This window comes from Coregonus clupeaformis, chromosome 34, assembly GCF_020615455.1.
Source record: "Coregonus clupeaformis isolate EN_2021a chromosome 34, ASM2061545v1, whole genome shotgun sequence".
Classification (NCBI taxonomy): Eukaryota; Metazoa; Chordata; class Actinopteri; order Salmoniformes; family Salmonidae; genus Coregonus; species Coregonus clupeaformis.
Window position 1 is genome coordinate 9,713,430 of NC_059225.1, and position 23,355 is coordinate 9,736,784.

The following is a 23,355-nucleotide window of genomic DNA, read 5'->3' on the forward strand; positions in this document are numbered from 1 at the left end:
GCTGTTTTCCCACAATAGTTGTGGGATCTTGTTCCAGTTGGTTTTGTGTTTGTACCGTGGACTTCACGTATTGTTTGTTGTTTTGTTTATTGTGTGTGCACTTAATTAAATAAGATGTACAAATCTCACGCTGCGCCTTGGTCTACTCCCTTCGACGATCGTGACAGTCACTTGAAACATTGCAGAGGTTGCCTTAGCCATGTTCCACCAGTTTCAAATGAAATGGGCCTCAGCTGCCCACTGACTGATTCTCAACACAAAGTGTGTTTTATCCACTGACTCAACAGCTTTATATGGCCTATACATTTATTTACGCCAGGAATGAAACTGTTATACATAATAGGTTTTTAATTGTGTGATAATCATAATAAAAGCAGTTTATTTGGGTGGGGGTGTGTGTGTGTGTGGGGGGGGTAAATGTACCTTTTGGGGTTAGGAAAGTCAACAGCATGTTGAAACGGGCCCCCAAATTGCTAAGTCCGCCCCTGATACATCTATAAATATAATAAAGGAAACTTTAGGTAATATAACCATCTCCCTCTCCTCTGTCTCCCAGGCTTCAATGGAAATATCTGTGGGATTTGTAAAATGTTTTAGCTAAATCATAAACTAAAATCCACTATTATTTTAGGTTTAGGACAAGACAACAGCATTTTGAAACGGGACACCAAATTGCTAAGTCAGCCCCCGATACATTGTTAAATACAACAAAGGAAACTCTCCCCTATCTCCAAGGCTTGAATGGAAATGTGTGTGTGATTTTTATTTTTTTTAGCTAAATCATAAACCAAAATCCACTATTAATTTTACACAAGACAGAAAAATAAAGTTACATTTGAGTTCGATACAAAACAAATTATTGTCACATCATTTTTCAACATGAAAAACAGACTTGGTATGAAACATAGTAACTGTAATTGCATCTGACTGATTCTAACACACCACTCAACTTCTCCTTCAACAACTTCCTATTGTTCTTGTTTCACTTCCTCTTTGGAGTCTATTTGCCAAGCAGAGCCTGGTGAGCTGGATACCACATAGAAACATTATTTTCACGCCACTTCGATATGGAATGGACTTTTCCGTAGCAGGCAAAAATGCTCTCCTAACCAGGGTCGGACTACGGCATTTTGGGCCCCTTCGCACCCCAACCCCCCAGTGGTAGTTCAGGCTACCACTCACTGTCAATGGATAAATGAGTAGGTATTAGGTGATAGATCAGAACCAACGTCTAGAAGTATCTTACTGCGCTTTCCATGACATAGACTGACCAGGTGAATCCAGGTTAAAGCTATGATTCCTTATTGATGTCACTTGTTAAATCCACCTCAATCAGTGTATATGAAGGGGAGGAGACAAGTTCAAGAAGGATTTTTAAGCTAGCATCCTTGTTGAGTCCATGCCCCGATGAATTGAGGATGTTTTGAAGGCAAAAGGGGGTGCAACTCAATATTAGGAAGGTGTTCCTAATTTTTGGTATACTCAGGGCCTTCAGAAAGTATTCATAACCCTTGACTTATTCCACATGTTGTTGTGTTAATGCCTGAATGAAACATGGATTAAATGGATTAGTTTTCTCAACCATTTACATTTACATTTAAAACATCACAGTACGGTTGAAATATATATGGCAAATAGAAATCCTATATGGATGGTGTTAAGAGATAGATGGGAGGTATTGAATAGAGTTGAAGGATGGGACTAATAACAAATAACAACAAATAATAACAAAGATAGCTAATAATGTAAGCATACTGTGTCCATAATAAGTATATTACATTTTAGTCATTTAGCAGACGCTCTTATCCAGAGCGACTTACAGTTAGTGAATACATATTCTATTTTTTATTTATTTATTCATACTGGTCCCCCGTGGGATTCAAAACCACAACCCTGGCGTTGCAAACACCATGCTCTATCAACTGAGCTACATCCCTGCCGGCCATTCCCTCCCCTACCCTGGACGACGCTAGGCCAATTGTGCGCCGCCCATGAGTCTCCCGGTCGCGGCCGGCTGCGACAGAGCCTGGATTCGAACCAGGATCTCTAGTGGCACAGCTAGCACTGTGATGCAGTGCCTTAGACCACTGCGCCACTCAGTATATAGGTTGTATGTTGGGAGCTTTTGGGAAAGAGCACAGTTAGAAAGATATGGCATATAGAAGCAAACCGGATGGAAATCATGAAAATGATCGGAGAGGTTGAGAGTAGAAGAAGTTCAGGAGCAAAACAAATATGTGTGTATGTATATATATATATATATATAATATAATTATTGTAAAATTAACTTTGTCCATAAGGTGTAGATAGTAAGTATAGACCGGAAGTAGAGGCCTGGGCATTGTTGTTCACTAATTTACTCCAAGTAGGGAAAGGATGGCGGGGTTGAAAAGTAATAAAGGGGAGTATATATATATTTAAAAAAACATGGGGGATTGGAAGTGATGCAGACAATTACATTGATAGAAGATACACTCTATCTGCAATATTAAGCTGATCCATCCCCCCCCCCCAAAAAAATTACAAAATAAAGTATTCACACCCCTGAGTCAATACATGTTAGAATCACTTTTTGCAGTGATTACAGCTGTGAGTCTTTCTGGGTAAGTCTCTCAGAGCTTTGCACACCTGGATTGTACAATATTTACACGTAATTCTTTAACAAATTCTTCAAGCTCTTTCAAGTTGATTGTTAATCATTGCTAGACAGCCATTTTCAAGTCTTGCCATAGATTTTCATGCCGATCGAAACTGTAAGTAGGCCACTTAGGAACATTCAATGTTGTCTTAGTAAGTAACTCTGGTGTATGTGTTTTAGGTTATTGTCCTGCTGAAAAGTGAATTTGTCTCCCATTGTCTTTTGAAAAGCAGACTGAACCAGGTTTTCCTCTTGCGTTTTGCCTCTGCTTAGCTCTATTCCATTTATTTTATCCTAAAAAACTTGATGACAAGCATACCCATAACATGGTGCAGCCATCACCATGCTTGAAAATATGAAGAGTGGTACTCAGTGATGTGTTTCATGGATTTGATACCATTCCACCTATTCTACTCCAGCCATTACCACAAGCCCATTCTCCCCAATGAAGGTGCCACCAACCTCCTGGGGGTGAAATCCCTGAGCGGTTTCTTTCCTCTTCGGCAACTGAGTTAGGAAGGATGCCTGTATCTTTGTAGTGAATCTGTGTATTGATAAAACATCCAAATTGTAATTAATAACTTCACCATGCTCAAAGGGATACACCCATCTTCCAATAGGTGCCCTTCTTTGTGAGGCATTGGAAAAGCGCCCTGGTCTTCGTGGTTGAATCTGTTTGAAATTCGCTGCTCGACTGAGGGACATTACATATTATTGTATGTGTGGGGTAGTCATTCAAAAATCATGTTAAATACTAGTAATGCACACAGAGTGAATCAATGCAACTTATGTGACTTGTTATGCAAATCTTTAGTCCTGAACTTATTTATGCTTGCCATAAGAAAGGGGTTGAATACATATTGACTCGAGACAGTTCAGCTTTTTATTTTTTATTTTTTTTATTTTTTTTTATGTCTAAAAACATTATTCCACATTAAGGGGTACTGTGTGTAGGCCAGTGACACAACATCTCAATGTATTCCATTTTAATGAGATATGTAAAATGTTGGACCAATAAGACCAAAAGATTTCATGGAAATTGAATGTAAAGGTTTTTATTACAGTGCAATTAATAAACAACCTTAATTTCAGTCCCAATTGTTTGTCTGGTTTAACACTCAACATAAAAACTGACACAATAACTTCTAAATAGATATAAAGTTAAAATAGATAATATTATTATTCTGGTAACTGCACAAAAGATGCAGAGAAACAGTGACTAGTAGATGTTAACACCATTCTGCCGTCATGTAGACATACTTCACCAACTTCCTGTCTTGTATCAGACCACTGTCTCTCCAACTAACTGTGTCTTCTCTCCTCAGTCATCATTGACTTTATATGGTCTTAAACTGCCTTCAGTAAGATAGTTGAACTCAGCAGTTCCTCTATACTGGAACCCATTAAACAGATGCTCTGTGAACTCAACACTCAAAGACATACTGTATTTGATATGGGGATTGTTCAATGCAATGTGTTGTGTGAGTTAAGCTACTCTACCAGTAAGTGTGTGTTTGTTCTGTTTCAGGTGATCAGTAGTGTGTGAGTTCTCACATGGCTTGTCCTGAGAACATGTTTTTTCTCATTGGCCTCTTTATGTCAGGTGAGTCTTCCACACAGCAACAACTAGTTATGAATCAGACAGAGGAATAAGCACAAGTGATGATATTTCATGGTATGAGCTATATTCCCATCTGTCTCAATGTGTAGAAAAGTCAGGAGTCAACTGTACACTTTTCTACACATTGAGACAGATGGCAATATAGCTATGGTGCAATGCTATGGTGCAATGGACCTCTCTCTCCACCAGGAGGCTAAAGCACTGGTACACTTTTGTGTGCAATGTGTCGATAGGACAACTCCCTTTGTATCTCTGTTCCTTACTGACCATATCAGTCACTCAATACAGTCTTCATTCACAGTCAATGCTGTCCTTGTCTGTTCCTAAGGCTAGAACTGAGATGGGGAAACAATTTTTTCCCCATAATGCCCCTTCATCCTGGAACATGCTTCAAAAGATATTAAAGTTAGTGTCCTTGCCTGTTTTTAAGACTCTGATCGACAACACTGTTTGTGATAGCTGCAGTTGTTTCTAATCTTCAATTGTATCTGTAACTTGTGACTCTTTGTCTTTTGTGTATTTAGTATTTTTCTGTAATATTTTATGCACACGCTGCTATTTCCCTGTTTTGCCTTCTTGCCAAGCCGCCCTCGCAAAATAGGTTTTTAACCTCAATGGGTCTTACCTGGTTAAATAAAGGTTAAATCAAATAAATTACAATTAAATCTCCCTCTCCTCTATCTCCCAGGCTTGAATGGGAATGTTTGTGGGATTTTAACAAATATGTAGCTAAATCATAAACCAAAATCCATCCAATTTGTGTAGTTAAATTTGAGTTCAGTAAAAGATACCCAGTTCTCACATTATCTTTCAACACGTAAAATAGACTTTGTCAGAGACAGAGTAACTGTAATTGTAGTTGACGGATTATAACACACTCCTCAATTTCTCCTGCACACACTTCCTCTTTCATTGCTTCACTTCTATCTGCCAGGAAGAGCATGGTGGGCTGGGAGCCACAGGAGGGAGCCATCGACCTGCAGGGCCTGGTCAGCAAGGTGGACATGGGCACCCTCTTCAACGGTCATGTCTAGAAGGGATACAGCTTTTGTCAAATTGACGTCAAAAGTTGATTACATTTTTTATTTTAGCTAACCCAAACCTGTTTCCTTACCTTAATCTAAGCATCCTAACCTACCACATTAATTATCCTAACCTGCTGCACAAGTTCTCCTAAATTTGCTAGGAAAAGTCCATTTTCACAAAAGCTGTATCCCTTCTGTAAATAAACCCTATTCGACCTGCCCAAGGCCTTTTGGGAGAAGGAGACCCAGGAGCTGAGGGCGTACTTTACCCAGCATGTGGGAGCTGACCTCCCCCAACAGGAGGAGGGAGAGCTGAAGGCTCTGGAGGACAAGGTCAGGAATGAATTGAATCAGAAGGGAATGTTTGAAGAGAGAAAGCTATGACTATTGGACACTACATTACACACTGATGCTGCAATATGTTGGGGATGGGGATAGGGTGGGACTGATAAAAACAATCACTGACAAGCACATTGCAATTTTGCATTGAGTATATGTGGGTATGTAACCCAAAGGTTCTAAAATGTAAGAACATACAATGAAACGAGGTGTCTGCATGCAGTTTATGCTACCACACACTGTCAGTGGCTATATGAGTAGATATTAGGTGATAGAGCAGAATCAGTGTTTAGCAGTACCTTACTGACATCTTGCAATGAAGTATAAAGGCATTGGATGTTTACAAGCTATAGCCCAAAGAATCATATCTAATCATGACAAGCTTTAATATCCATATTAATTTAAACATTTCTTGCAGAATGTTACCTCAATATCCTTTTATTTGCTCACTAGTCCCTGGGATTACTGAATGGCCGTTGGCTACGAACATGTGGAGGAAATACATCTGGTTGGCTCAGGGGGAAAGATTCATTAGCATTTCTTCTCACTTTTGTATTATTTCCAATAAAAATCATTATGATCTAATGAGACATGCAACATGTTGGACCAATAAAACTGAGACTTCATGGAAATGTAATGTAAAGTTTTTATTACAGTGCAATTAATAAACAAATATCAATTTCAGCCTCATTTGTGTCTCTTGATCAACACAACATAAAAACTGACATAACTCCCCAAAATATATACATTAAACATATATATGTAATGGAATATTTAAGATGAATAAAGTTCACATTCAGGTTAGAGTAATAAACATAATGTTTGCAATATTGATATAGTTTCCCTTTATGTAACACATGATTTCCAGTATTCTGTTTCTAACACTCGGGATGATGGTCACTAGAATCAATGCTGTATGTTATGGATTAAACTCATAACTGTTGATAGTGATTGACTCCAGACTGGAGGTCCAAGGACCGAGGACACACTGATTATTATTGTATTCTGTGAAACACTGATTCTGTAGTAGCTGACAAAGCCACTGCCTTTTCTTTTGACTTCCTACAAGCCTCTCAGGCTGGTGTTGACAGAACATTTGTGTGTCTGATTAGGATATAAAGGGCTGGACTCCAAGAGGCCAGTTAGACATTTTCTCTGCTTCTATGCTGGAAGTTGTCTCCCTGTTGCAACTTGTATTAATCCAGATTGATTTATGATTGACTTTATCAATGATTTCTCTTCTTTTTTGTTCAGAGAGGCACAAATATCATACACCCAAGACATGCTAACCTTTCACCATTGCAATAACATGGGAGGTTAGCATTTTGGGGGGGGAGTATGATATTTTCTCACTCATCATTTTTCACAATTCATTTAGGATGATCCATCCTCGTGGTAGCATCCACATTAATGTACATTAGAAGTGTTTAGAAACATATTATATTCTTATTTACAATAAAAGTGACTGCAGAATGACACAATACATTTTTACCATTCATTTCTATTGGGCACAAAATAATCTGAAACACAACCAAAACAAACAGCAAATGCATCCAACAAGTTTGTAGAGTCACAAGCTTGATGTTGTCATTGCTAATATGGGACCAAATACTACACTTTTTACTACTTTAATACACATAAGTGAATTTGTCCCAATACTTTTGGTCCCCTAAAATGGGGGGACTATGTACAAAACGTGCTGTAATTTCTAAACAGTTCCCCCGATTTGGATTAAAATACCCTGGAATTAAAGCTGGCAGTATGCATTTTAACCTCATAGTCAATGTTTCATTTCAAATCAAAAGTTCTGGAGAACGGATTCTAAAAAGTTAAATAAATGGCACTGTCCCAGTACTGTTGGAGCTCAGTGCACACAAGACATACTGTATATACCCCAAATACTTAAAATGCACCTCTTTTATTCACTTGTGCATAAAGCCCATCTATGTAGTTAAGGTGTGGTTCCTGGGGCCCTCTCCTGGTCACATTGACTTCAGCGTACTCACTCTCCTGCCCCTGGACCCTGTTCCTGTCCTGGGCTGCAGCTGGGGTCTCTTTGGGCCGTAGTTTGGAGAACTCTATGTCACCATAGTGGATCTCTTCAGGCTGGTCTTCTGCAGGTTCCTCTGGTTTCTCTCCGGCTGTGGTCTGGTTAACACACACCGTCCCAACCGGGGAGTTCTGTGGAGAGAACACAGAGAGAGGAACAGGTGTAAAGTTCTAAGCTCAGTCATTTGTAAAACTCTAAAGTCAGCAGGTTACACAACACATACTGAGGGGATGTCAATGACAATGTCAATTAAACTGACAAAAGAAAATAATTACATTATGACAACAAATGAGCTCCAATCTACAGAAAATACTGTCAAAGTCCAACAGCTATTCTGTTATCATTCAATGTTCTTACAGGATCTGGAACTGCTTTCAGTGTGGTCATCTCACCCTAAACATTCTCTAAAATGATGTTAACCTCATGGCTTTGGGTAGTTTCATCATTAATTCAGTAATTGCTTAGATACACTTTGTAGATGGTTTTTGAATGTTGAGCCTTATTCCCACCTGTCCCTGTGGATTGTCCGTCCTTTCAAGTCCATCGGGGAGCCTAGAGTTTCTCCTCCTGGAAGACATTTAGAAAGGTATTCTGAATCCACTGAGAGGGTTTTCATATGCAAAAGCACAAACACAACATAAATAAATAGTTTTGAATTGATGCCAGGAATAGTTTTTACCATCCAAAATGACAGACCAGGCTGATAAGCAGAAAGACCCCCAGAGTTCCTGCTGCAATCCCAAAAACCATTGGGTAAACAGGCTCTTCTTGCTCTGAAAATACAGCACATATTATGGTCATTTCTCACAAAAATATCTCTAAAGGACAGTACATGAACAAAAGTATGTGGACACCTGCTCGTCGAACATCTCATTCCAATATCATGGGCATTAATATGGAATATAGAATGTAATTGTATGCTGTAGCATTAAGATTTCCCTTCACTGGAACTAAGGGTTCTAGCCAGAACCATGAAAATCAGCTCCAGACCATTATTCCTCCTCCACCAAACTTTACAGTTGGCACTATATGTTGGGGAAGGTAGCGTTCTCCTGGCATCCGTCAAACCCAGATTCGTCCGTCGGACTGCCAGATGGTGAAGCGGGATTCATCACTCCAGAGATCCGGTTTCCTCCTCTCCAGAGTCCAATGGCGGTGAGCTTTACACCACTCCAGACGATTATTGTCATTGCGCATGGTGATCTTAGGCTTGTGTGCGGCTGCTCGGCCATGGAAACCCATTTCATGAAGCTCCCGACAAACAGTTCTAGTGCTGACGTTGCTTCCAGAGGCAGATTGGAACTCGGTAGTGAATGTTGCAATTGAGGTCAGATGATATTTACGAACTATGTGCTTCAGCACTTTCGGCAGTCCCGTTCTCTGAGCTTGTGTGGCATACCACTTCGCGGCTGAGATGTTGTTGCTTCTAGAAGATTCCACTTAACAATAACAGCACTTACAATTGACCGGGTTAGCTCAAGCAGGGCAGAAATTTGACGAACTGACTTGTTGGAAAGGTGGAATCCCACGACAGTGCCACGTTGAAAGTCCCTGAGCTCTTGAGTAAGGCCATTCTACTGCCAATGTTTGTCTATGGAGATTGCGTGGCTGTGTGCTCGATTGTATACACCTGTCAGCAACGGGTGTGGCTGAAATAACCAAATCTACTACTTTTAAGGGGTGTCCACATACTCTTGTATATACAGTGATTGTGTACTAAGATTGTGCCCGACGTGCCCGTTTCACCTTTATTAGCCAGCATCACTTCCTTTGACTTCCCAAGGCCGTGACTATTTCTTGCTTCACAGTAGTACTGTCCTCCATCACAAACAGTGAGGGTGTAACTCTGTCCAGATGCTACCTGTGTTGGTTTACCCCCACTGATCTGGAACCAGGTGAAGTTTGTCACAGGAGGGTTGGCTGTACTGCTGCAGGTCAGATTAACACAGCTGCCCACTAATACTGTATCAGCTGGACTGATGGAGGCTGAGGTGTCCTTAGGAGAGACTGAGGGAGAAGGGTTCATTTAGAATGTATCTGGATGTGGTTTATTGAACAGTCTAATCAAAACCACTATGACAATCATAAGTGAAAACATGATAGAATGATCTATTCTACAGGAAACTGTGACTAAATCTTACATGAAACGTTAAGCATCATGGTATGTTCAGCTATCTTGTTGCTAGTCCCTACTGGGTAGACTGCAGTACAAGTGATGTTCTTCTCATGATGAAGGTACGACGGAGTGAAGGTCACCGTGGAGAGAACTGATTTGGTTTGGTCATGATTCTCCTGCAGTTGGTTCTCAGGTGTGAACTGTGTTGGGAGAGTCCATGTCAACTCAGGGGGGTGTTCGGGACAGGGAGCGACAGCAGAGCAGTTCAAACTGACAGCGGTCCCTTCCTTCACCTCACCTGAGACAGTAATGATGGGACTGGGAGGCAAATCTGTAATACATTAAAAATAAATATATTTTACTCTGACAGACACACTGTCTACTTGGTCTTATTCTACTCATATCATTTTAGAAAAGTTTATAAAAGTTAAATAGTCTCTGTCTTCTTACCCCTGACATCTATATTACTAATAGCTACACTGTCCACTTGTTCTACTCTTATCTTTGATGCAAGGAATCTAAACTGGATAAAATAGTTGGTAAACAGTTAAATAGTCTCTTACCCCTGACATCTATATTAACAGACTTTTATTGTCTGTTGCAATGTATGCTTGACTTGCAATCCTGAAGAAGTATTTATCAGAGTAACTGGTGGTTACATTGAATAAGACTGTGGTGCAGTTCTTCTGGGACATGTTTCCAGTTATGTTCCCTTGATATCTGTTAACCGTCTTACTACTGTTAAATATCACATTGTTCGGACTCTGAGCAAACTGTGGTGATTCTTTAATCCACACTCCAAAGGTAAGTATTGTGCTGTTAAATGTATAGTCCTTTTGGTCAGGGAATTTCAAATGCACATGGGATTTGCACACAGGAGCCAGTCAGTACATCCAGTCTATCTGGCATTGTGGTGATCAAACCTCGTTCGCCAAAACAGGCCAAAACACCTGCAACATAAAGGACAACATCAGGGAGGTTATGTGATATTTTCAGTCCAGTCACTCTCTCCCAATATTCTCCCCTCTTCAGCAAAACATATGAACTCATTTCAATGTACAGGTGATTCCTGATGTCGCGACTCCATGCCCTAAACTGGAGCATTCATCCAGCATTGAATCCAGACTATTAAACTATACTTATTAATCACGTATTTACCTGATTTGCTTAATATTAATAGTTAACAATTAATATGCTTAACATTAGCAGAGACATTTCTTAACTACCAATGCTGTGCTTTTCGTAAGGATAGTTCCCTCCAGCTCCCTGCAGCTGGTCTGGGCGTGTAGTCAAGGACATGGGATAGAGATAAACTTGAGGACCTGTATTGTTCCAATTTCTCGTTGCTTACACATAGCCACAAGAAGAAAACAAGGTGGCTCCTGATCTGCCAGGGAGGGGCGTGCATGTATGAAAAGCAGAGATTGTTTTGGACACTTTGCAGAACTTATGAAGAGCTACATTTCGCTGTTGACTCAATATTAACGTCTGCCTACAATTGCATAACTAAAGATATTTTACATATACTCAGTGTCTGTGTCATTTTCTAAAGTTTAACGTTTGTTTAAGAATAAGAGAATATCAGCACTGTGCGAAGAACCCTCTACATTATCAGGAGTCAACTGTACACTTTTTCTACACATTGACACAGATGGGAATATACTGTAGCTCATACCATGAAATATCATCACAATTCCTCTGTCTGATTCATAACTAGTTGTTGCTGTGTGGAAGACTCACCTGACATAAAGAGGCCAATGAGAAAAAACATGTTCTCAGGACAAGCCATGTGAGAACTCACACACTACTGATCACCTGAAACAGGACAAACACACACTTACTAGTAGAGTAGCTTAACTCACACAACACTGAACAATTGAACAATCCCCATATCAAATACACTATATACACAAAAGTATGTGGACACCCCAACAAATGAGTGGATTTGGCTATAAATTGAGCACACAACCATGCAATCTCCATAGACAAACATTGGCAGTAGAATGGCAATGCTGAAGAGCTCAGTGTCTTTCAACGTGGCACCGTCATAGGTCCAATTTCTGCCCTGCTAGAGCTTCCCCGGTCAACTGTAAGTGCTGTTATTGTGAAGTGGAAACGTCTAGGAGCAACAACGGCTGAGCCGCGAAGTGGTAGGCCACACAAGCTCACAGAACAGGACCGCCGAGTGCTGAAGTGGGTAGCTCGTAAAAATCGTCTGTCCTCGGTTGCAACACTCACTAACGAGTTCCAAAATGCCTCTGGAAGCAACGTCAGCACAAGAACTGTTCGTCGGGAACTTCATGAAATGAGTTTCCATGGCCGAGCAGCCGCCCACAAGCCTAAGATCACCATGCGCAATGCCAAGAATCGTCTGGAGTGGTCTGAAGCTCGTCGCCGTTGGACTCTGGAGCAGTGGAAACGCGTTCTCTGGAGTGATGAATCACGCTTCACCATCTGGCAGTCTGACGGACAAATCTGGGTTTGACGGATGCCAGGAGAACGCTACCTGACCAAATGCCTAGTGCCAACTGTAAAGTTTGGTGGAGGAGTAATAAAGGTCTGGGGCTGTTTTTCATGGTTCGGGCTAGGTCCCTTAGTTCCAGTGAAGGGAAATCTTAAAGCTACAGCATACAATGACGACTCTGTGCTTCCAACTTTGTGGCAACAGTTTGGGAAAGGCCCTTTCCTTTTTCAGCATGACAATGCCCCTGTGCACAAAGCGAGGTCCATACAGAAATGGTTTGTTGAGATCGGTGTGGAAGAACTTGACTGACCTGCACAAAGCCCTGACCTCAAACCCATTGAAACCCTTTGGGATGAATTGGAACGCCGACTGCGAGCCAGGCCTAATTGCCCAACATCAATGCCCGACATCACTAATGATGTTGTCCCCGCAACAATGTTCCAACATCTACTGGAAAGCCTTCCCAGAAGAGTGGAGGTTGTTATAACAGCAAAGGGGGGACCAACTCCATATTAATGCCCATGATTTTGGAATGAGTTGTTTGATGAGAAGGTGTCCACATACTTTTGGTCATGTTGTGTATGTCTTTCAGTTGTGAAGCTAAAACATGAACGGATAACAGTACTTTGAACATATTGAATCTCATTACTTGTAATTCATTTCCTAAATTTAATCTGAACATTAAAATGTAAAGATAAGATAGTGAAGAAGTCGACACTTGCCTTCCAATGATGTACACGGTCCACAGGAGAGACTATCACACAATCATAGTGTGGTCTGACAAACCAAAGTGATGAAATATATGTGACACAACTCACATCTCATCAGTGACGTACTTCCTAATAAGAGTGTGAGAAATTATTTTAAAAGAATACTACAGTATTTATATAACAGGATGCTTGAATAGTCTATGTACTGGGTGTCCTCATCAGTTGTGAAAACACTGTATGCATAAATAAGTGCTCAGAACATTTCAATTTTCTAATGAACCTTCTGTTTCTGTCACTTGAGACATTGCAGAGGTGGCCTTAATCATATTCCACCAGTTTCAAATGAAATGGGCCTTAGTTGTCCACTGACTGATTCTAAAGACAAATTATGTTTTATCCACTGATTCAACAGCTTTATATGGCCTATACATTTAATTAAATGTGACTTAATGGGGGTAGAAGAACACCTCAACAGCATTTTGAAACAGGCCCCCAAATTGCTAAGTCCTCCCCTGATACATCAATAAATATAATAAAGGAAACTTTAGGTAATATAACCATCTCCCTCTCCCCTGTCTCCCAGGCTTCAATGGGAATGTATGTGGGATTAAAACATATAGTTAAATCATGAACCAAAATCCACTATTAATTTCTTTAAGACAAAAAAAAAGTTACATTTGAGTTCGATACAAAACATTTGGTTCTCACATAATTTTTTTACATGAAAAACATACTTGGTATGTAACAGAGTAACTATAATTGTATCTGACTGATTCTCACACACCACTCAACTTCTACTGCACTAACTTCCTGTTTTTCTTGTTTCACTTCCTCTTTGAGGTGTATTTCCCCCCAGGAGTTTACTTACTACATTTAAACCCATTTTGCCATGGTGCAGAGAGGGAAAATGTAGAGTTTTATAATGCTGTTCCACACATTTTGTCATGAAGCTGATCAGAAATGTTGCTGTTTTTAAGCAAATGTCCTGATATTCAACACATTTTGCTATCATATGCTATCTGGGGCCGTTCGGTAATCGGGCCCTACTCCCAAAATGACTTCTTATTGAAATTTCATGAAAAGAGCATGGCCGTGGTGCCACAGGAAGGGAGCCAGCGACCTGCCGGGCCTGGGCGGCAAGGTGTACATGGGCACCCTCTTCGACGATGATGTGTAGATGGGATACAGCTTTTGTCAAATTAATGTCAAAAGTTGAATTTTTTTAGCATTTCAGCTAACCATAACCCTTTTCTTTACATCAGTCTAATTTTCCTAACCTGCTACGTTAATTATCCGAACCTGCTGCATAAATTGCTTTAAACCTGCTAGCAAAAGTCAATTTTGTCAAAAGCTGTATCCCTTCCAGAATGAAAAAACCTCTTCGACCTACCCAAGGCCTTCTGGGAGAAGGAGACCCAGGAGCCGAGGGTGTACTTTACCCAGCAGTTGAGAGCCGACCTCCCCAACAGGTGGAGGGAGAGCTGAAGGCTCTGGAGGACAGGGTCAGGAATTGAGAGGTGGAGGGACCAGATGATTCAGAGAGAGAAGAGAGAAAGTATGGACTATTGGACACTACACTATTCTGATGCTGCAATATGGTGGGGATGGGGATATGGTGGGACTGACAGAAAAGGGACTAACAAGCTAATTTCAGTTTTGTGGAAACTGCTTTGCTTATATGTGGGTAAAATGTATGAAATTACAATGAAACGACTTGTCTGCATGCAGTTCAGGCTACCACTCACTGTCAATGGATATATGAGTAGGTATTAGGTGATAGATCAGAACCAACATTTAGAAGTATCTTACTGCGCTTTTCATGACACAGACTGACAAGGTGAATCCAGGTTAAATCTATGATGCCTTATTGATGTCACTTGTTTAATCCACTTCAATCAGTGTAGATGAAGGGGAGGAGACAAGTTCAAGAAGGATTTTTAATCCTTGAGACAACTGAGACATGGATTGTGTATGTGTGCCATTTATAGGGTGATTGGGCAAGACAAAAAAATGTAAGTGCCTTTGAACAAGGTGTGGTAGTAGGTGCAAGGCGCACCGGTTTGTATCAAGAACTGCAACACTGCTGTTTTTTTTTGCACTTAACAATTTCCTGTGTGTATCAACAATGATCCTCCATCTAAAGGACATCCAGCCAACTTGACACAACTGTGGGAAGCATTGGAGTCAACATGGGCCAGCAACCCTGTGGAACGCTTTCGACACCTTGTTGAGTCCATGCCCCGATGAATTGAGGGCTGTTCTGAAGGCAAAAGGGTGCAACTCAATATTAGGAAGGTGTTCCTAATGTTTGGTATACTCAGTGCCTTCAGAAAGTATTCATACCCCTTGACTTATTCCACATTTTGTTGTGTTAATGCCTGAATAAAACATTGATTATGTATTTGTTTTCTCACCCATTTACACACAATAACAAAGTGAAAATATGTTTTTAGAAAAGTTTGGAGTTTTATTGAAAATGAAATACAGAAATATTTAATTTGCTTAAGCATTCACACCCCTGAGTCAATGCACTTTTTGCAGCGATTACAGCTGTGAGTCTTTCTGGGTAAGTCTCTAAGAGCTTTGCACACCTGGATTGTACAACATTTGCACATCATTCTTAAAACAATTCTTCAAGCTCTTTCAATTTGGTTGTTAATCATTGCTAGACAGCCATTTTCAAGTCTTGCAATAGATTTTCATGCCGATCGAAACTGTAACAATGCCACTTAGGAACATTCAATGTTGTCTTAGTAAGCAACTCTGGTGTATATTTGGCCTTGTGTTTTAGGTTATTGTCCTGCTGAAAAGTGAATTTGTCTCCCAGTGTCTTTTGAAAAGCAGACTGAACCAGGTTTTCCTCTTGCGTTTGGCATGTGCAAAAGTGTAATTAATAACTTCACCATGCTCAAAGGGATATTAAATGTCAGATTTGTTTTATTTTTACCAATCTACCATTGGTGCCCTTTTTTGCGAGGCATGGGAAAAGCTCCCTGGTCTTTGTGGTTGAATCTGTTTGAAATTCGCTGCTCTACTGAGGGACCTTTAAGATAATTGTACGTGTGGGGTACAGAGATGAGGTAGTCATTCAAAAATCATGTTAAACACTATTATTGCACAGAGAGTGAGTGCATGCAACTTATTATGTGACTTGTTAAGCAAATCTTTACTCCGGAAAGAATTTAGGCTTGCCATAAGAAAGGGGTTGAGGAAAGGGGTTGAATACTTAATTACATAATTCCACATTATTTACATTTACATTTTAGTCATTTAGCAGACGCTCTTATCCAGAGCGACTTACAGTTAGTGCATACATTATTTTTTTATCGAACCCACAACCCTGGCGTTGCAAACGCCATGCTCTACCAACTGAGCTACATCCCCTGCCGGCCATTCCCTCCCCTACCCTGGACGACGCTGGGCCAATTGTGCGCGCCGCCCCATGAGTCTCCCGGTCGCGGCTGGCTACGACAGAGCCTGGATTCGAACCAGGATCTCTAGTGGCACAGCTAGCACTGCGATGCAGTGCCTTAGACCACTGCGCCACTCGGGAAGTACACATTATGGGGTATTGTGTGTAGGCCAGTGACACAACATTTCAATTTAATCAATTTAAATTAGATATGTAAAAGGTTGGACCAATAAAATCCAAAAGATGTTAACACCATTCTGCCGTCATGTAGACATACTTCACCAACTTCCTGTCTTGTATCCGACCACTGTCTCTCCAACTAACTGTGTCTTCTCTCCTCAGTCATCATTGACTTTATATGGTCTTAAACTGCCTTCAGTAAGATAGTTGAACTCAGCAGTTCCTCTATACTGGAACCTATTAAACGGATGCTCTGTGAACTCAACACTCAAAATGAATTGGCTAAAAATAAAGAGTAGCCTACATCATCGTATCACCACTATAGTAGCAGTTAAACACTTTTCATCCCAGCAAATTCTACAAATATGCAGATAATCAAAGAGCACACAATTATAAATGTATCAAAAGTACCAACAGAAAACAAATACACAACGACGATACTGTACGTAAAAACATTTACTACCCATTGGCAAAATACTTAAAATGCACCTCTTTTATCTCTTAAAGCCCATCTATGTAGTTAAGGTGTGGTTCCTGGGGCCCTCTCCTGGTCACATTGACTTCAGCGTACTCACTCTCCTGCCCCTGGACCCTGTTCCTGTCCTGGGCTGCAGCTGGGGTCTCTTTGGGCCGTAGTATGGAGAAGTTGATGTCACCATAGTGGATCTCTTCAGGCTGGTCTTCTGCAGGTTCCTCTGGTTTCTCTCCGGATCTGGTCTGGTTAACACACACCGTCCCAACCGGGGAGTTCTGTGGAGAGAACACAGAGAGAGGAACAGGTGTAAAGTTCTAAGCTCAGTCATTTGTAAAACTCTAAAGTCAGCAGGTTACACAACACATACTGAGGGGATGTCAATGACAATGTCAATTTAAATGACAGAAGAAAATAATTACATTTTGACAACAAATGAGCTCCAATCTACAGAAAACATTGTCAAAGTCCAACAGCTATTCTGTTATCATTCAATGTTCTCACAAGACGTAGCATTGCTATCAGTGTGGTAATCTCCCCCTGAACTTCCTCTAAACTGATGTTAACCTCATGGCTTTGGATAGTTTCAGCATTAATTCAGTACTTCCTTAGATACACTTTGTAGATGTGTTATGAAAGTTGAGCCTTATACCCACCTGTCCCTGTGGATTGTACGTCCTTTCAAGTCCATCGGGGAGCCAAGAGTTTCTCCTCCTGGAAGACATTTAGAAAGGTATTCTGAATGCACTGAGAGGGTTTTCATATGCAAAAGCACAAACACAACATAAATAAATAGTTTTGCATTGATGCCAGGAATAGTTTTTACCATCCATAAAGACTGATCAGGCTGATAAGCAGAAAGACCCCCCAGAGTTCCTGCTGCAACCCCAAAAACCATTGGGTTAATAGGCTCTTCTTGCCCTGAAAATACAGCACATATTATGGTCATTTCTCACAAAAAGATCACTAAAGTACACAACATGAACAAAAGTATGTGGACACCTGCTCGTCGAACATCTCATTCCAAAATCATGGGCATTAATATTAATATGGAGTTGGTCTGTCACGCCCTGGCTCTGGGGACTCTTAATTGTTGAGCCAGGGTGTGGATTTTCTATGTTTAGTTTTCATTGGTTTTTGTTCTAGATCGTTTAGTTTCTATGTTGGCCAGGGTGGTTCCCAATCAGAGACAGCTGTAGCTCGTTGTCTCTGATTGGGGACCATACTTAGGCAGTCCGTTTGGCACTAGTCAATTGTGGGATCTTGTTCCGAAAGGTTTGTGTTATTTAACCTAGGACTTCACGTTTCGTTTGTTGTTTTGTTCGTGTTTAGTACTGAATAAAGTATGTACGTTTATCACGCTGCGCCTTGGTCCGCTTCATCCGGTAACGATCGTGACATGGTCGCCCCTTTGCTGTTATAACAGCCTCCACTGTAGCATTAAGATGTTCCTTCACTGAAACTAAGGGATCTAGCCCGAACCATGAAATTCAGCTCCAGACCATTATTCCTCCTCCACCAAACATAACAGCTGGACCTATGCATTGGGGAAGGTAGGCGTTCTCCTGGCATCCGTCAAACCCAGATTTGTCCGTCGGACTGCCAGATGGTGAAGCAGGATTCATCACTCCAGAGAACCGGTTTCCTATTCTCCAGAGTCCAATGGCGGTGAGCCTTACACCACTCAGACGATTCTTGGCATTGCGCTTGTTGATCTTAGCACTTACAGTGTACCGGGTTAGCTCTGGCAGGGCATAAATTTAACGAACTGACTTGTTGGAAAGGTGGAATCCTATGACAGTGCCTCGTTGAAAGTCACTGAGCTCTTGAGTAAGGCCATTCTACTACCAGTGTTTGAGTATGGAGATTGCATGGCTGTGTGCTCGATTTTATACACCTGTCAGCAACGGGTGTGGCTGAAATAACCAAATATACTAATTTGAAGGGGTGTCCACATACTCCTGCCGAGTAGTTCTGGGCTGATCCCTCACCATCCTCATGATCATTGATGCCCCACGAGGTGAGATCTTGCATGGAGCCCCAGACCGAGGGTGATTGACCGTCATCTTGAACTTCTTCCATTTTCAAATAATTGCGCCAACAGTTGTTGCCTTCTCACCAAGCTGCTTGCCTATTGTCCTGTAGCCCATCCCAGCCTTGTGCATGTCTACAATTGTATCCCTGATGTCCTTACACAGCTCTCTGGTCTTGCCATTGTGGAGAGGTTGGAGTCTGTTTGATTGAGTGTGTGGACAGGTGTCTTTTATACAGGTAACGAGTTCAAACAGGTGCAGGTAATGAGTGGATAACAGAAAAACTAACAGGTCTGTGAGAGCCGGAATTCTTACTGGTTGGTAGGTGATCAAATACTTATGTCATGCAATAAAATGCAAATTAATTACTTAAAAATCATATAATGTGATTTTCTGGATTTTTGTTTTAGATTCCGTCTCTCACAGTGTACCTATGATAAAAATTACAGACCTCTACATGCTTTGTAAGTAGGAAAACCTGCAAAATCGGCAGTGTATCAAATACTTGTTCTCCCCACTGTAAGTGCTATGAACATTGACATTTTCTAATGAACCTTCTACTTTTGCACAATTTGTTTCAGTCACTTGAGACATTGCAGAGGTGGCCTTAGCCATGTTTCACCAGTTTCAAATGAAATGGGCCTCAGCTGCCCACTGACTGATTCTTAACACAAAGTGGGGGGAGGGGGAGGGGTAAATCCCTTTTTGGGGTTAGGACAAGACAACAGCTTTTTGAAACGGGACCCCAAATCGCTAAGTAAAAGGCAATTTTGACAAAAGCTGTATCCCTTCTGAACAAAACCCTCCTGGACCTGCCCAAGGCCTTCTGGGAGAAGGAGACCCAGGAGCTGAGGGTGTCCTTTACCCAGCAGGTGAAAGCTCGACCTCCCCAACAGGTGGAGGGAGAGCTGAAGGCTCTGGAGGACAGGGTCAGGAATTGAGAGGTGGAGGGACCAGATGATTCAGAGAGAGAAGAGAGAAAGTATGGACTATTGGACACTACACTATGCTGATGCTGCAGTATGGTGGGATGGGGATATGGTGGGACTGACAGAAAAGGGACTAACAAGCTCATTTCAGTTTTGTGGAAACTGCTTTTCCTATATGTGGGTAAAATGTAAAATAATACGATGAAAAGACATGTCTGTATGCAGTTCAGGCTACCGAACACTGTCAATGGATATATGAGTAGGTATTAGGTGATAGATCAGAACAATGTTTAACAGCATCTTACTGACATCTTGCAATGAAGTATACAGTGCCTTCAGAAAGTATTGATACCCAATAATAACAAAGTGAAAATATGTTTTTAGAAATGTTTGCACATTCATTGAAAATGAAATACAAAAATATCTGATTTATATAAGTATTCACACCCCTGAATCAATACATGACTGAATCACCTTTGGCAGCGATTACAGCTGTGAGTCTTTCTGGGTAAGTCTCTAAGAGCTTTGCACACCTGGATTGTACAATAATTGCACATTATTTTCAATAATGAGCCCTGTGTAACTCAGTTGGTAGAGCATGGCACTTGCAACGCCAGGGTTGTGGGTTCGATTCCCACGGGGGGCCAGTATGAAAATAAAATAAAAATGTAAGCACTCACTAACTGTAAGTTGCTCTGGATAAGAGCGTCTGCTAAATGAATGAAATATAAATAAATAAAATCTTCAAGCTCTGTCAAGTTGATTGTTTATCATTGCTAGACAGCCATTTTCAAGTCTTGCCATAGATTTTCAAGCCGATATAAGTCAAAACTGTAACTAGGCCACTCAGGAACATTCAATGTCATCTTGGTAGCAACTTCACTGTATATTTGGCCTTGTGTTTTAGGTTATTGTCCTGCTGAAAGGTGAATTTGTCTCCCAGTGTCTTTTGAAAAGCAGACTGAACCAGGTTTTCCTCCAGCATTTTTCCTGTGCTTAGCATAATAGCAGTTTATGTAGAGGGGGGGTAAATGTCCCTTTTTGGGGGTAGAAGAACACCTCAACAGCATGTTGAAACAGGCCCCCAAATTGCTAAGTCCTCCCCTGTTACATCAATAAATATAATTAAGGAAACTTTAGGTAATATAACCATCTCCCTCTTCCCTGTCTCCCAGGCTTCAATGGGTATGTATGTGGACTTTTTTTTTTAATTGAGCTAAATCATAAACCAAAATCCACTATTAATTTTACACAAGACAGAAAAAGAAAGTTAACTTTGAGTTCGATACAAAACACATTGTTCTCACATCATTTTTCAAACTGATAAACAGACTTGGTATGAAACAAAGTAACTGTAATTGTATCTGACTGATTCTCACACCACTCAACTTCTCCTTCAATAACTTCCTATTTTTATTGCTTCACTTCCTCTTTGAAGTCTATTTGCAGAGCAGAGACTGGTGGGCTGGATGCCACATAGAAACACTCTTTTCACGCCACTTCGATATGGAATGGACATTTTCGTAGTTTTCAGTCGTTTTCAAGTTAGGAGGATTACAGTTAAGGGTTATGGTTAGTGAAAATGCTCTCCTAACCAGGGCTGGACCCCCCCACCCCTTTACTTACTGCATTTCAACCCATTTTGCCATGGTGCAGAGAGCATTTCAACCCATTTTGCCATGGTGCAGAGAGCATTTCAACCCATTTTGCCATGGTGCAAAGAGCATTTCAACCCATTTTGCCATGGTGCAGAGAGCATTTCAACCCATTTTGCCATGGTGCAGAGTGCATTTCAACCCATTTTGCCATGGTGCAGGGATAAGTATTTACAGTTTTATAATGCTATTCTACACATTTTGTCATGAAGCTGACAGAAAATGTTGCAGCTTTAAAGCTAATTTCCTGATATTCTACACATTTTGCTATCATATGCTGTCTGTGGCCATTCAGTAATCCAGCCCTGCTCCTAACCTGCTACCAAAATCACTTCTTATTGAAGTGGCTTGAAAAGAGTGTCCCGGGTTCCACAGGAGAGAGCCAGCGACCTGCAGGGCATGAGCGGCAAGGTGGACATGGTCGCCCTTTCAGTAATGTCTAGATGGGATACAGCTTTTGTCAAATTGATGTCAAAAGTTGAATTTGTTTAGCATTTTAGCTAACCATAACCCTTTCTCTTACCTTAATCTAATTTTCCTAACCTGCCACGTTAATTATCCGAACCTGCTGCATATGTTCTCCTAAACCTGCTAGTAAAAGTCAATTTTGACAAAAGCTGCATCCTTTCTAGACAAAAACCTCATCAAACTTTTGGGAGAAGGAGACCCAGGAGCCGAGGGCGTACTTTACCCTGCAGTTGAGAGCCAACCTCCCCAACAGGTGGAGGGAGAGCTGAAGGCTCTGGAGGACAGGGTCAGGAATTGAGAGGTGGAGGGACCAGATGATTCAGAGAGAGAAGAGAGAAAGTATGGACTATTGGACACTACACTATGCTGATGCTGCAATATGGTGGGATGGGGATATGGTGGGACTGACAGAAAAGGGACTAACAAGCTCATTTCAGTTTTGTGGAAACTGCTTCTCCTATATGTGGGTAAAATGTATGAAATTACAATGAAACGTCTTTTCTGCATTCAGTTCAGGCTACCACTCACTGTCAATGGATATATGAGTAGGTATTAGGTGATAGATCAGAACCAACGTTTAGCAGTATCTTACTGCGCTTTCCATGACATAGACTGACCAGGTGAATCCAGGTGAAATCTATGATGCCTTATTGATGTCACTTGTTAAATCCACTTCAATCAGTGTAGATGAAGGGGAAGAGACAAGTTCAAGAAGGATTTTTAATCCTTGAGACAATTGAGACATGGATTGTGTATGTGTGCCATTTATAGGGTGATTGGGCAATACAAACATGTTTAAGTGCCTTTGAACGACGTGTGGTAGTAGGTGCAAGGTGCACCGGTTTGTGTCAAGAACTGCAACACTGCTGGGTTTTTTCACACTAAACAGTTTCCTGTGTGTATCAACAATGATCCTCCATCTAAAGGACATCCAGCCAACTTGACACAACTGTGGGAAGCATTGGAGTCAACATGGGCCAGCATCTCTGTGGAACGCTTTCGACACCTTGTTGAGGCCATGCACCGATGAATTGAGGCTGTTCTGAAGGCAAAAGGGGTGCAACTCAATATTAGGAAGGTGTTCCTAATTTTTGGTATACTCAGTGCCTTCAGAAAGTATTCATACCCCTTGACTTATTCCACATTTTGTTGTGTTAATGCCTGAATAAAACATTGATTAAATGGATTGGTTTTCTCACCCATTTACACACAATAACCCATAATAACAAAGTGAAAATATGTT

At 41.0% G+C, this 23,355-nt stretch overlaps 1 protein-coding gene across 1 annotated transcript; it reads right to left on the reverse strand.

Annotated features, from left to right (window-relative positions):
- Positions 1-7,279: 7,279 nt before the first annotated feature.
- LOC121549694 (B-cell receptor CD22-like) lies at positions 7,280-10,484 on the reverse strand. Its single transcript, XM_045210312.1, has 6 exons — positions 10,406-10,484; positions 9,815-10,120; positions 9,420-9,680; positions 8,353-8,446; positions 8,183-8,240; positions 7,280-7,804 (listed from the first exon to the last, which is right to left on the reverse strand). The coding sequence occupies exons 1-6, from the start codon at positions 10,482-10,484 to the stop codon at positions 7,526-7,528; spliced, it is 1,077 nt and encodes a 358-aa protein (XP_045066247.1). The 3' UTR covers positions 7,280-7,525.
- Between the last annotated feature and the right edge of the window lie 12,871 nt (positions 10,485-23,355).

Bases quoted from the DNA above. Each gene is read 5' to 3' on its own strand.
- LOC121549694 (XM_045210312.1), bottom strand. From the start codon at position 10,484: ATGTCCCAGAAGAACTGCACCACAGTCTTATTCAATGTAACCACCAGT. The intron at 8,447-9,419 runs GTGAAACGGGCA...CTGTATTTTCAG, and splicing joins AGTGATGCTGGCTAATAAAG to AGCAAGAAGAGCCTGTTTAC. The intron at 7,805-8,182 runs GTGGGAATAAGG...TTCTCTCCACAG, and splicing joins CGGACAATCCACAGGGACAG to AACTCCCCGGTTGGGACGGT.